This window comes from Rhinatrema bivittatum, chromosome 1 (genome assembly GCF_901001135.1).
Source record: "Rhinatrema bivittatum chromosome 1, aRhiBiv1.1, whole genome shotgun sequence".
NCBI lineage: Eukaryota > Metazoa > Chordata > Amphibia > Gymnophiona > Rhinatrematidae > Rhinatrema > Rhinatrema bivittatum.
Genome location: NC_042615.1, coordinates 54,949,805 through 54,964,109, shown reverse-complemented (window position 1 = coordinate 54,964,109; position 14,305 = coordinate 54,949,805). Strand labels below are relative to the sequence as shown.

At 38.8% G+C, this 14,305-nt stretch overlaps 1 protein-coding gene across 1 annotated transcript in view; it reads left to right on the top strand.

The window, feature by feature from the left end:
* LRBA (LPS responsive beige-like anchor protein) overlaps positions 1 to 14,305 on the top strand; it is a 1,658,631-nt gene that overhangs the window by 1,304,535 nt on the left and 339,791 nt on the right. Inside the window, 2 exon segments of the mRNA XM_029605291.1 lie at positions 8,922 to 9,062; positions 12,669 to 12,788. Coding sequence (XP_029461151.1) covers positions 8,922 to 9,062; positions 12,669 to 12,788 — 261 coding nt within the window.

Sequence of the window (14,305 nt, the reverse complement as noted above, 5' to 3'; positions counted from 1 at the left end):
TTAAATGCGTGTGTGTGTGTGTGTGTATCTTGTAATTGTGAATATATGTTGTAACCCATTCTGGTTCACCTTGTTTGAGAAGATGATGCTGTTTCTTCTGGTATTGGGTAGTCCATGATATATCGTGGATATATGTAGATAATTTTTTAGTGTTTTTTTCAGAGATCCCGAATCTCTAAAGAAAAACTTAATTAGCCTTGTACTCTGGCCAGTTATGTTTTTCATTTAGTTTTTCCATTTCTGAATCATTTATGCTTCAGAATATATTGCCAGCATATTATAATCTTACAGTCAATTCGATGTATTAAATTTCCCTGCATATCTGCATTTTCTCATGCAGTTTCTCATTTTTATTGGCTCTTTAGCATCCTTATCCAATAAGCCTACCTGTACAGATCTAATTTCTTCTTGATTTTCTCAGATATGTCCTGTGATAATGCTGCAGTGGATTTAGTAATCTCAGAGCAGTGTGCCTGAGTACTATGTGTACATCCATGTTATTTTTGGATATCTATTCATGTAAGGAATGGATTTTATTAAAGGATTTTGTACCTGCATTTCAGCTGTGAGGTCAACGTCCCAGTTATTTCAGCGCCCAATAAGTGCATTAGAATCCTATATAATGTACTATACTGTATTAAAATATCTTGGGACTCAAATACTGTATTCGTTTTTGCTTTTTAAATTCAATGTTTTTTAGGACATTTAATTGAGGATAGAGCACATGACATCAAATTCTGTTAAAGTTGTATTGTCCTAGTCAAGAGAAAAGGGAACAAGATGTGCCTAAGGAAAGATGCACTCAACGGAGCTCTTTCTCCCCTCGGCACTTTGCCTCAGTTTACATTTATTTAAATTAAATTTTGTTATACCTGATTCCTGGAAAAAAAGAGGAAAGCTCATCCAAGATTGTCTGTTGCGGTTTCCAGTTCTCTCCCAGCAAGGGGTCCAGTAGATCTCTTCATTGAATACTCTAATGAAGAACGCCAGGGAAGAACATTGGGGAGCTTGCAAGGGGAGCATTTACCTCCTGCTTCCCCCGGATCTCAGTGTTTTACTGAGCCACATGTTTAGAGCCCCCTCCAATACTGCCAGCAAATTAACAAGTCTCCAATGGAGCTCCTGGGCAGGCTGATGGTGATGCCATCAACTTGAGCCCAGAGACAGGAGCAGCTGCAGGAGAGAAGCTGTTGGCAGTGGAAGATGGAGGAAGAGGTAGTGGCACCAGAGAGACATGGGTTTCCCTGCAGAGCTTTCCATTAGCCAGTGGAAGTGGAGAGGAGAAACTGCAAGCGCCTGTGAGGACTGAAGAGACACTGCAAGGTGAGAGGCGGAGTTTTCATTTGGTGAAACCTGATGATTTCACATTGGAAGAAATCTGGAACACCATACTTGATTTGAGGCAATCGCTTACTGAACAGTTTTCTCTGGAGGTTACTGTGGCTCAGGTTCAGTGCATAAAATTTTAATTAAAAATAATTCCTGTGTACTAAAATTGAGAACTTGGAAAATTGAATTTGGTGGCGTAATTTGCACTTTATTAATTTTCCAAGAATGCCATTGGTATCTCCGTTGGAAATGGACATATTAAAAGTACTGCTTAAAAGGTAGATTGTATATGCCTTGCGCACACAAAACTGGCCACTTACACATGTAAGTGGTCTGTGTGGGAGCTTCGCAAATTTTAAATAGGGAAGGGTGTGCGTACATTGAGGTATACGTGCCCAGAAAAGGGGCAGGGCATGGGCTTTCCAGAGGCGGGGCCAGGACTGATGCATGTCACTCTAAATTTTCCTCAGCCAGTGCGCATATGTTATGTGCAGCACATTGCTACACCTCCCTGTTAGGTGCAGGAATCTAGTGAACATGAGAGAGGGAACCTCTCTATAGGGCTCAGTCTGCTACTCTATATATGGACCGTTGTAAGGGGTCACTTTGATTCAGGGTGACTTTTCGGGAGGTGGGTTGGGGTTAGGCAGGAGGTGTTACAGAAGAGGTATTGATTGTAAACTTCACATCATGAAAGTTTTTTTGACCTTATAAGTGATGAAAACTCTAAAAAGAGGAGTTGATTTGTACACTGCAGTCTCTGCTAGCTGCATTGTACACATCAACTCCTTTTCATCACTTATAAGGTTAAAAAAATCTTAATGATGTGAATTAGATAATGGAATATGTCTGTAAGAAACCCCCCCCCCCCCAACTGTAACCTACCTCCCAAAAACACCCCGAATGAAAGTGCCCCCTTACAATGAATGGTCCATATATAGAGTATCAGACTGAACCCTAGAGAGAGTCTCTCTCCCTCCCCCCCCCCCCCCCCCCCCGATGTTCACCAGACTCGCCTGTAAGACATGCACGCGTGAAGAGTATTGTACAACCTGCATGCATAGGTTATAAAATCGCTTGTACTTTTGTGGGCAGCGAGATATACATGTTGAAGGGCGCATGCGCAGACCTTTTAAAAATCTACCTTTTAATCTGTTCCTTCTGTTTCCCTATTTACTATCTTCCACCATTTATGAAAATAGATCTGGCTACTTTTGACTTATATGGAAAAACAGTTTAAACTTGCCTGAATTTTTGGAAGCTCAGATAAGCTGGTGGAGTCTGCATTGTTAATTGGTTCTTTAGTCCTAGACTTTGAAAGGGACCGGCCTCTCACAAAGCTTTTTAGGCATCACAAGGAATTATTTGTAAAGAAGAAAGTTTTCCTGGATGTTTCTGAAGTGACTCAAAAGAAGCGAAAACAATTTTTATTCTTAAAACTGTGGGTTTTACATTTGTGTGTTGCTTTTTTTGTTTGTTTGTTTCCTTCAGATACCAGAGTGCTGCTTATATATTTTTCAAATCGAGCTTGGCTCTTTTTTTATATGTGATAAGACTGGGTTATGATACTGACCAATCAATCATAATGCATAATTTTTCAGGACCCTTTTTATATTTCAATTATTTCCAACAGTTTATGATTATTTTGTCTGATATACCAGTGAAATCTTAGACCTAGGTCCTTCTTTCGAATGCTTCACATTCAGTGTTCTTATTTGATAAAGCTCTTTTCCCTTTTAAATTATTCTAGGATTAAGGGACACGTCATGAAATTAACTAGTAGCAAATTTAAAACAAATGTAAGAGTATTTTTTTCTGTCAACATATAATTAAGCTGTGGAATTTGTTGCTGGAGCATGTGGTCAAGGGCAACATTATAACTGGGTTTACAAAATTGGATACATTTCTGGAGGACAGATCTATTAACAGCTATTAGCCCAGTAGGCTTCGGGAACTCAGCCTCTTACTACTGAGAACGGGTTTGTTCAGTAGGCTCTGCTGGATGCATCTTTCATGTGACCCAGAGACAGGATGCTGGGCTCAGTGGTCTAATGGTGCAACTCAGAATGTATAGGAGGCAACTTTTCAAAATGATTCGAGATGCTAAACCCCATACAAATTACCCCTCCCTAAACACACTGAAGGAGTTTGCTCAATATTGGCGGTGCTCAAGCACCCACAGAGCTAGCACCTATGCCAGTATAACATCTTATGTTCTTGTGTTCCTACCTGCTTCACCCAATTCAGTTTTCACTACTTGAATGCGACCAGCACGTGTTTATATATCTTTACTAGTGAGCGCGCGCAATATATTTGATGATATTTGCATCCTATAGTGCACGCATATAATTAAAGGAATGAGCCCTTCATTTTAATATAAACCAAATTCGTTTGAAGAAGTATACATATAGAAAATGAGACCTAATGTAGCTGTCAAAATCCCAGTCACCATTCCATAAATACAAAACATGTATGTGTTTTGTTTGTATATGGAAACCTCATTAGTGAAAATTCACTTAAATCATGCTAACTAGAATGTAAAGAATGCTGGCAAACAAATTCATAAATTTAGATATAGAATGTTTAAAACAAAACATTACCTTCAAAAGTCGTCATACTAGCTTAACCCAGGTTCTGAGGATCACAAGCAGTAGTTTATAGTTTATGGACATCACCTCTGATATGGAGAATCGCTTATTAGAATAGGTTTGAAACTTCTGCTTGATGGGGTATATGGAAAGATATGGTCAGAGTTGAGGGATATCACATACAACCCCCACTTGAAATGCTTTAGACTGGTTAGATTTTGCATTGCAGAATACAGCAAACCATTGATATTTTCAACCAGAATAAGGCACCCACCAAGATCAGGAGTTGAATACGCTAATTTTGGAAGATATGTAAGTGAACAACACAGATCCAGTTAGGCATGCATTCAGTACAAGCCTAACTGGACCTGGAATAGGTGTTCTAGTCCTCCTTCCAAAGGCCACGCTTCAGAGAGCATACGATCTCCCTCTCCTTCGGGGAATGTTGCCAATTTATTTTTTAATATCATATTCTGATAATATTCTTAAATTGAGTTAACTGAGGAATTTTAAAACATTTAAAGGGTGGTATTATGCTGCCAGTGCAATTCAAGCTTAGTGAAGTGCTTTTATGGCACCTTATAACATAGTTCATTCACCTCATCTTTTAAAGCAGTTGTCAGAAAAATATGGGGCCAGCATAGCAGAATATATTAGCCCAATACATTGTCTCCATTTTATTATGGAGCTGCTGAGGAAGCTGTGATATACAGCTCTGTCATTATAGATCTATTGTTAGAAGGGTTCCAGAGTCTTCTGTGCACTGCCATTAATTTATAGCAGTAAACAATGTGTATCCGTCTGACTGCAGCAAAGCAGAATCTTTTAATGAGGTGGATGTTATTACCACAATAAATCAGTGCATTCGTGTAATGTATAATTCAATGTGTGTATTCCCACTGTAACTTCTTTGAGTAAGCTGATAGTGTATCATTGTCAATGCACAGCTCCCCTCTTTTTTTTTCCTTATTTAATACTCTCCTTTCATTTGGGAAATGTGGGGCTGTGATTTTCTTTATTTGCTTGCAAATAAATGCACAAATGTCTTGATGGCTGTCCTGTATAGCCAGCCTTAGAAACCAACTGTAACAATAACAGCAGAAATCAATACAGTGGATTCTGGCTTTATGGATCTCAGCATGATACCATTTTTACAAAAGGGAATGAAATCAATCCTAATTGGATTCTAGCTGTATATTCAAGGAAGGTAATTCTATAACTATTGATTCGAGGGGGAGGTATAGTCATTTGGAAAGTAATAAAAATAGAAGTAGATAAAGTGAATTGTTGAATTGCTGCAGAACCATATATAGGTACCATTGATCTTTTTGGTAATGAATATAATTTGTGTATCAGTGATTATATCACCATCTTCCCCTGCTTTCTTCCTCTGGCATAAATTGATTTATAGGAGGCACAAGAAAAATATACTCGGGGAGACTTGAAAATTGGATCTGCAGCACAGAAAATTTTTATAATGTTTAGAATCATTCTTTGCTGGGAAATATTTGCTGAATCAGATGTGGCCCACCGATACAGCAACCATTACTTACAAGGATTTACTTTCAGACTGGTGACTTGCAGAAGCAGTAAAGCATGTAAAATGCTTTCTGGACCTGGTAGCTTCCTCCATCCCCTGTGAGCTTCTTGCTTTATTTACAAATGTTGGGGGTTTCTCCTCCATTTTTCTTCTTACTCTTATTCTTCCATAACTCAGCCATCATGGTGACAATTTTCAATCGGGGGTTACAGATCGTGTCTCCCTTTCAAACCAGTATGCATTACTCTTAATCCCATGCTTAGCCACCTGGAATTCTCTTCTACCAGGGAGACGTGAACACTGCCATTGCAGTATCTCAAGCCACTGATAACCCACTGAGCAGAAGATGGGTTCAGAAATCAAAATCAGCTCTCAATTAAGTTCATTTTAGTTCTAGTGTAATGGCACTCTTCCTTTCTTTGTATCCACTTGAGTTCAAAAATATTACTTTACATCTGTACTTCCAATCAGAGAACTATTCCTGACAATAGGTCATTTTTCTTTTACACAAATTAACTTTTCTGCAAAGCCTTGATTATAGGAATGGAAATGTTGACTTACTTTGCAGACCACACTCTTGAGCTGTGGAATTTTTAGCTGTTCCTGACTATTTCCCTTTCATTTAGTTCTGTTGTGCTATGCACACCATTATTTTATTCTCATTATTAGGTGCTTTTTTCATTGTATTATGGAATTGTGCTAATGCCACATTTTTTCCTTTTAATTATAAAACTAAAACCTAAGGAATAATATAATACCCAATTATGATTTCATATCCTTTTTTCCACTAACCAACACTTTCCTTCCCTGACTATTCCTCATGACCCCAACCTCAGTCTTGTTGAACATGCCTTGCTCCTGATCAGAACATCACAGACTTGCTCCTGAACAGAGCATCAGTCTGCAGTCATAAGCTTAGGCCAGTGTTTCCCCAAATCAGTATACCTTCAACCCAGATTAAGTGTATCACAGAAAATTTACCACTGACTTCTGCTCAGATCCAGGCCTGCACTTGTGCTCTGCTCTCAGCACCTTGCAGCAACAAGACACTAGAGGTGGCTCATAAATTTGTAGAAACTCCTTTGTGAGAACATGTGTAAGCATGCATGCCTCTTTTTCCTAGCTACAGCATGGGCCGTAGTGTGTGATCCTTAGTGGGCTGCATGCTGGGCACAGATAAAGCTGGGATCCACTTTATTCAGCACCTCCTGAGTCTTCTCCTTTGAGTCCTTCCAGCCTCTTCCTTATCCCCAGTCTGAGTGAGACAGAGAGAGTGTGCACTTGGATATAACTCATTTTGAGTGTTGGAAGCAGCACCAGTGGAGGAGCTCTGGCAGCCACATTAACAAATCGAGCTAGCTGCCCGCATCACACAAACATCTCCCGTCATAGTGATGAGTTCACTCTGCCTTCTCTCTCCCTTTGTTTTAAAATTTGGAAGAGAGATTTGGTGGGGTTTTAAGTGCTTCCCTAGCTCTTCTTTTGACTATTTGAGTTGTTTCTCTGTCTTCATTGTTTGCTCAGTGGAGGCTGGAGTACCACACAACATTTTTCTTAATGTAGGTGTGCCGTGGGTTTGAAAATATCAGGGAAACTCTGACTTAGACGGTTCTCCTTTTCCACTCTACAACAACCCGGTGAGGTCTCTAGTACCCACCTTATACCTTTCTCAAACACACAGCTTTTGGACATCACCATTTCTTGCATTCACAAATGTTCTCATTCACGGATGTCGAGCATCTTCTTCCCTAGGCCTGGCCTCCCTTGCTTTATTGTTCCACCTTGTTTCCTGCCCTCCCCATGTCTGCTTACAGACAGGAGAAGGAATTACATTTTGTCCACTAGAGCGCAAATTGACTGAATAGACTGTTGGATCGTCTAGCAGATATCGGCATCTCGGGATCTGCGTACAACTGGTTCAAGTCCTTCCTCAGTAATAGGACTTACAAAGTCAAAATCAATAATAAAGAGTCTCCCCTAACAAAATCTAATCTTGGCGTACCACAAGGATCTTCTTTATCCCCAACCCTCTTCAACATATACCTCCTCCCCCTCTGCCAAATGTTAACAGATCTCAATCTAATTCATTATCTGTACGCAGACGACGTACAGATTCTAATCCCCATAACAGATTCAATAGCAAAAGCGCTCACCCATTGGAATAACTGCCTACTTTCCATCACCAATCTACTCAATAGCTTAAACTTGGTCCTTAACGCTTCTAAGACAGAGCTTCTCCTCATCTCCTCAAATGATAATATCCATCAACCAACATCACTCAACGCTCACATCACATGTAAACAGGTGAGAGATCTTGGGGTGATTCTAGACAACCGACTAAACCTCAGGAAAATGGTCAACACAACAACGAAAGATTGCTTTTACAGATTACAGGTCCTAAAACGACTTAAACCTCTCTTATTCTTCCACGACTTCAGGACAGTCCTCCAAGCGTTACTGTTCTCCAAAATAGACTACTGCAGCGCCCTGCTACTAGGACTTCCCAAATCCTCTACTAAACCGCTGCAGATGATTCAAAATGCGGCAGCAAGATTGTTAACCAGTACCAGCCGCCACGATCACATATCACCCATTCTCAGGAATCTACATTGGTTACCAGTAAATTACAGAATTCTTTACAAATCAATCACCTTAATCCATAAAACTATCCATCATCAACTTCAACTTGACCTGGAAATACCTCTTAAACTCTATTCTTCTATCAGACCAACTAGAGACATGTACAAAGGCATTCTGAATGTTCCCCCCACTAAAGCCTCACGCCTCGCTATGACCAAAGACAGAGCCTTTTCAATAGCAGGCCCATCGATCTGGAACAGTATCCCATCAAACCTCAGACTGGAGCCATGCCTTTTAACTTTCAGAAAAGGACTTAAGACCTGGCTCTTTCAACAAGCCTTCCCTGAACCAGACAATCAATAGTTGGCCTTCATTGCTACTCGGTCTGGCACTCCATTTTTCAATGAAGGAATAAATGGACTCTGAGTCATTAAGGTTAAAACACCGTCTAAGTTTTTAACTTGTACTTTCTATGGTAAAATTTCTTTTACCGGCCTATCTTCCTTCCAGCTTGTTGCAAGCTTCCAAGTTCTCTCCCCTTGTTGATTGTAATTTTTGACTTATTCCTACTTATTGTTATCTTTCGTTTACGTGGATTTGTTACTCTTGTTGTTTTTCCCTTTTGTTAATCTGTAAACCGATCCGATATGGTAATTTACTATGAAGGTCGGTATAAAAAACTGTTAAATAAATAAATAAATAAAATAAAATCTTCAATGCCTTTTTTTTTTTTTTTTAAATAACCTGAAAGAGCTTAAATATTTTGGAGATTAATTTGTACAGTAGTGATGGGATGAAAAGATACTGAATGGAAGACTGTTATTACAGAATATAAGGAAAGTAAAATGAAGAGTTTTGTTTAATGTCGTGCTTTTTCCTTTTAGCCTGTTGGAGCACTGAATCCAAAAAGAGCAGCCTTCTTTTCAGAGCGCCATGAAACATGGGAAGATGATCAAGTTCCGAAGTTTCACTATGGCACACATTACTCGACTGCAAGTTTTGTATTGGCATGGTTGCTAAGAATTGTAAGTGTTTTACTTCCTCTTCCTGGATTTTCATTAAAATCATGCACATCATGGAAAGCAGAAATGTGTATTTTATTGAAAAAATATTTATATTCTACTGATCCTAACCTAAATTATCCTCAGCGGTTTCCAGTAAAAAAAAAAAAAAAAAATTGGAGTGAGGAAAGTTAGACTAAGATGAGATTACTTCAGTGTTTTCTCGTCCTACCTTGATAGTACCCTGGTAGAGAATCCATCAATCTAGAGCGTGAGAACATTGTAGAAATCTCATCTTTGTGCGACTTTCCTCACTCCAAATGATGTCAAATTTTCATTGAGGTGTACTGTGCTGTTCGTGTCTCTCCTCATGTAAAACTGGCCCCAAAACCCTACACCACCACCAAAACCTCACCTCAAGTTACAAGCTGGCTCTGCATTAGCAGTATAAATAATTGACTATTATATGTGCCACCCCAGAGGCTCTCTCTCTCTCCCTTTCCACTCCACTCCCTCTCCCAAAAATGCCTGAAACGGAATTTGCAGTATTTATTGCAAATTGAGTTATGGCCGTTTCATGCATATCGCACAGCTTAACGCCAGGAAAAATGGTGCAGCTAAAAGCATGCAATAATGCCCTTCATTTTCATTAATCCTGCCCAAATCCCTCCCCAATCCCGTCCCTTTGAATAAATTTGCCAAATTTGCATTTGCACCATGCGCTGCGATAACCATCGTGTGCGTTATGGCATTATTGCTAGCGTTAACGCCATAACGCACTTTGATGAATGACCCTGTTAACTAGTTAGCTTTCAGAATCAGAGTAACTGGTTAATTGGAACAAAGACGACTGTCCCAGCAAGTGAGCCCCCTTCCCTCCTGCCCATTACATATGGCTGACTGCCTGCCACCCAATTCCCTCCCATCTCCATCTCTCCTTCCTGCCCTACGATATAAAAAAGAGGGAATGTCCAGTGGCCATTCCCACTCCTTCCATCCCACCTACCCGATGTATGTGTGGGAGAGGGGAGAAAGATCTGATAGCCATCCCTCCAGTCCATTAAATAAATCCTCCAAGTGAACCTCCTCTTGCCCATTACAAAGTATCCAAAGAATACATTAAGTATAGTGGGTGGACTTGGGCTTTATTGTTCAACTGGTGCGGGATAGAGGTCGGGAGCAAGAGGGAGATAAGGGGGATGGGAGATGGCAGCCACTATCCAGTCCGTCTTTCTTTTTTTAAATATCGGGCAGGCTGGATGGAGTGAGAGAGGATTGAAGAGCAGACACTGCCTTTTTAAATTTCAGTTGGGATGAAGGACAAACTGAAGCTTCTCTTGCCAAATTTAGCTGGTTAGCTATGACTATGGTGCTAAGCAGCTTAATTTGAAAATGTTCACTGGACATATCCTAACTCATTCCCCTTTTATTGAGGTAAAGCGATTTTGTGTAGACAAATTTTACCCAGCTAGAGGAGCAGTTTAAGTGGTTTAAAAGCCAGTTTTAATAACACAAATGTTTTAAATAACCCCATAACATTTGCCAATCAGTATAAATATCTGCTGTTCTCCTGGGGCAAGTGGATGTGTGTTGAATACAGGACCTGAATAGGGTTTTCGACTGGCATTGTTCCATAGGCTTTCTTCTTTGTGTTCTGTAAATACAAGGCTTCGTATTTTTAATTGTTTTTTTTTTAATGTAGATGCACACTAACCTGGAATTTTCTTTGATTAACAACTCTGTCTCAGTTTGTGACTAAAAAGAAAGTTAAGTGAATGTGTTATTAGAATAAGCTGTCACAATTTACCCATAGAATGAGTTTGTCCTTCTGAATGACGTTTGTATGGTCTATAGATTGCATTGTATTACTGTTTATTGATAATACATTGGTTAAGCAGTGCATGGTTCTGTAAACCTAAAAGGTAATTCATCTAGTAGAAAGTAATTTCTTTGGGAAAGCATTAGCAGCATATCATTAATTAAAGCTTGTTAGAATGGTACAAGCAGACATAAATCCTGCATGTAATTTATAGTGCTTGGCTAATTTCAGGCAATTATCTACTAATATGTGCTTAAGTGTTCTTTAACTAAGAGGAGGCTTTTAAATCTTTTAAACATTTTTTTTTCTTCATCATAAATTAAACAGCAGGCTGTAGGTTCAGGGAAGAAAGTTGAATATACAGTATCAGACATTTCAGGCAACATATCCTGGCTGGCACACTTGAAAACAGAAGCAGATCAGTGTAATTTTGGAAATACTAAAAGCAAGCTGTAACATAGTTAACAGTACTGTAACAGAATAAATGTTAGTATGTGCAGTGTATTCAGATATTTGGAAATTATAGCATACAATAAGCCATGATTGTTTGTTGGAATTCTGTAAGATTCATTCTGATTGCTAACTACCTCTTTCACCACCTAATGAAAATCATGTTTGCCATGTACTGTGCAAGAAAGGTAACAAGGCCATGTTGCATCAATTAAGCATTTTAAGGTAAATTTTAAAACAGACACACGGGCATCCATGTGCGTGCCAGTTTAATTACTTGCGCACACATTATAAAATCCATTACCCACGCGCACATGAGTGCCCAATTTTAAATCGGCACTCGCGAGTGCCAATTCACGTATGTAAGAGGGGTAAATTTTATAAGAAGCACACAGCGACGCAATAGGGCCTTTCCCCAGTTCCCTCCCAGTCTGCACGAATAAAGGAGCGGACTGGGAGGGAACTTTCTAACCCCCCTAGCTATCCTGCCTCCCTTTTCCCCTATCTGCCCTGACCCCTAACACCTCTCTATCTGTTTGTTTTTTTGTTTGTTTGTTTGTTTTAATGCTTACGCTGTGCTGTGCAGCAGCAGGTTGCACGTGCCGGTCCAGTCCCAGAGCACGCTTCAGAAGGATTGTCCCAGCCTGCCCACACCCTGCCCAGACCCTGCCTCGGTCTGCCCCTTTTTGCTGAAGCAGGTCTTTGGCGCGTACACATATGGCCACAGGCCTTTGAAAAAGCCTGGCGCACATATCTCCCGGTATACACGCACTTAGGCCTTTTAAAATTGGGCTGTTAGCTTTGAGCTTATTATAATATTATTTTAGTTACTTCCCAGTAGTTTCTTTGAGCTCTTGCAGGAAACTGGGTTAGAAAGAGTCACAAATGATACCACACTCAATAGTATCTGGTTCATTGATGTCATTTATGATGACAAAACTAATGTAGACTAGACAGATCTGGGGTGTGACACTAGTCTAGATCCCAGGTACGTTTTCTATGCAAAGAACTGCTAATGAACAAGTTGTTTAATTCTTTAGCATTTTAGTAGGCAATGGCGCAGTAGTTAGAGGAGTGGGCTGGGAAATCAGGATTCCAATCCTGCTTTTCCCACTGATACTACTTGTAACATTTGGCAAGTCAATTTATCTCCCATTATCTCAAATACTCACTTAGACAGGATGGACCATTTGGTCCTTTTCTGCCATCATTACTGTGTTACTATGTATATATTTGTTAGATTATAAGCTCTTTGGGGAAGGGATTTACCAGAATCCTTATAACCATTGTATACATCCAGTAGCACGACAAAATAATACTTTTGTTATTAACAGTAATCACATGATTTTGTTTGTTTGCAGGAACCCTTTACGACATTTTTCTTAAATTTGCAAGGTGGTAAATTTGACCATGCAGATAGAACTTTTTCATCAATTTCAAGAGCATGGCGAAACTCTCAGCGGGACACCTCAGACATCAAGGTAAAGGAATCTCTATCCACATGTGCAGACTATGTGACGCACAGAGAATGAATGCTGGAGCTAAGGGAGAACAGTTATATGTTCTCTCTATACCTTATATCAATGGAATTTTGTTAAAACATGTTAATTTAACTTCAGTTATGTTGTTTGTTTTACTGTGAATATTACAATTTTGTTGGTATTGTCTACTGATATGAAAGGTGCTTCCTAATATGCACTGAGCCTTATTCAATAAAGATATTTTTCCAGTGAGATAGAATGATGGAAAAAGGCCATTTTGAGAGAAACCTTACATTTGTGGCATAGATCAAAACAATTTGGTTAAAGCTGATATTTCATAAAATATTTCAGTTCTAGAGTAACTCATAAATACTTAAAAGTTCCAAAAGCAAAACAAAATTTCATGCCTCTCGGAAATTTATTGAATGATTTCTTAAATAAAGGATTTTACTTGCTAACAGTGTTTAGTAGGTTTTGATACTTTTTAAAGAACCAACCAAAAGATGTAGTAAATGACTTCTGAGCCCACGTAGGTCCCTTGTTCAGTGGTTATTCTTTGGGCTAGGTTCCTGCAAGATCAATATGGCTTGTAGAGCTGCTCTTGCTAATGAGCAAACACTAAGTCTGTCACTCCTGGATCTATACAAACTGTAGATGCTAGAAAACAAACACACACATGTAAATAAATAGTACAAATGCAAAAGAATGTGTGGCAACAAAGTTTAACTGTTTGGATCTACAACAAAAACAATTTAAAATTATTGAACAGTCGGCAAACACTTAATGGTATGTCTCCTCTCTTGATCTTCTGTTTGTGAGAAGTATAACATTTTCTGTGTTTGCCGATTGTTCAATAATTTTAAATTGTTTTTGTTGTAGATCCAAACACCCGCCGGCTTCCCCTGATGCAGCCATGGTGTGAAACATGGCCGTGTTGGGGTTCTTCTCACTTTAAATTTATTTATTTTATTTATTTATTTATTTATTTTTAATTTTTATATACCGAAGTTCTTGTAGGGACTACAGATCACTCCGGTTTACATAAAACGAAGAACTGCTCAACAGAGAGCTGAGCTTTACATGGAACAGTAGAACATATGGAACAGTATAACTGGTTGACAATTTAACATAGAGCTAAATAAAGAAATAATAGTTTAACTGGTAATAAATAGTAATAAGTAAAGAAATATAATATATTATATAAGCAGTATAACTATTTAACGTAGCAATAAATATAAATATAAGCAATGCCAAATATATATATGAAATAAAGTAAATTTTTGATCTCAAAGATAATTGTCCAGTTGTAGATATTTTAGAATTAGTACTGGATACAGTGACCATAATTAGGGTAATTAGGATACTTAGTAATTAGGGAGTCTGTTTGTATGTTGTATGTTGTTAAAAACTGTAGTTCTGGCTGGTTTATAGTTAATACAATTATTTCATGTATTGAACAGTTAAACTTTGTTGTCACACATTCTTTTTCATTTGTATTACTCCAGGATCTATTTCAT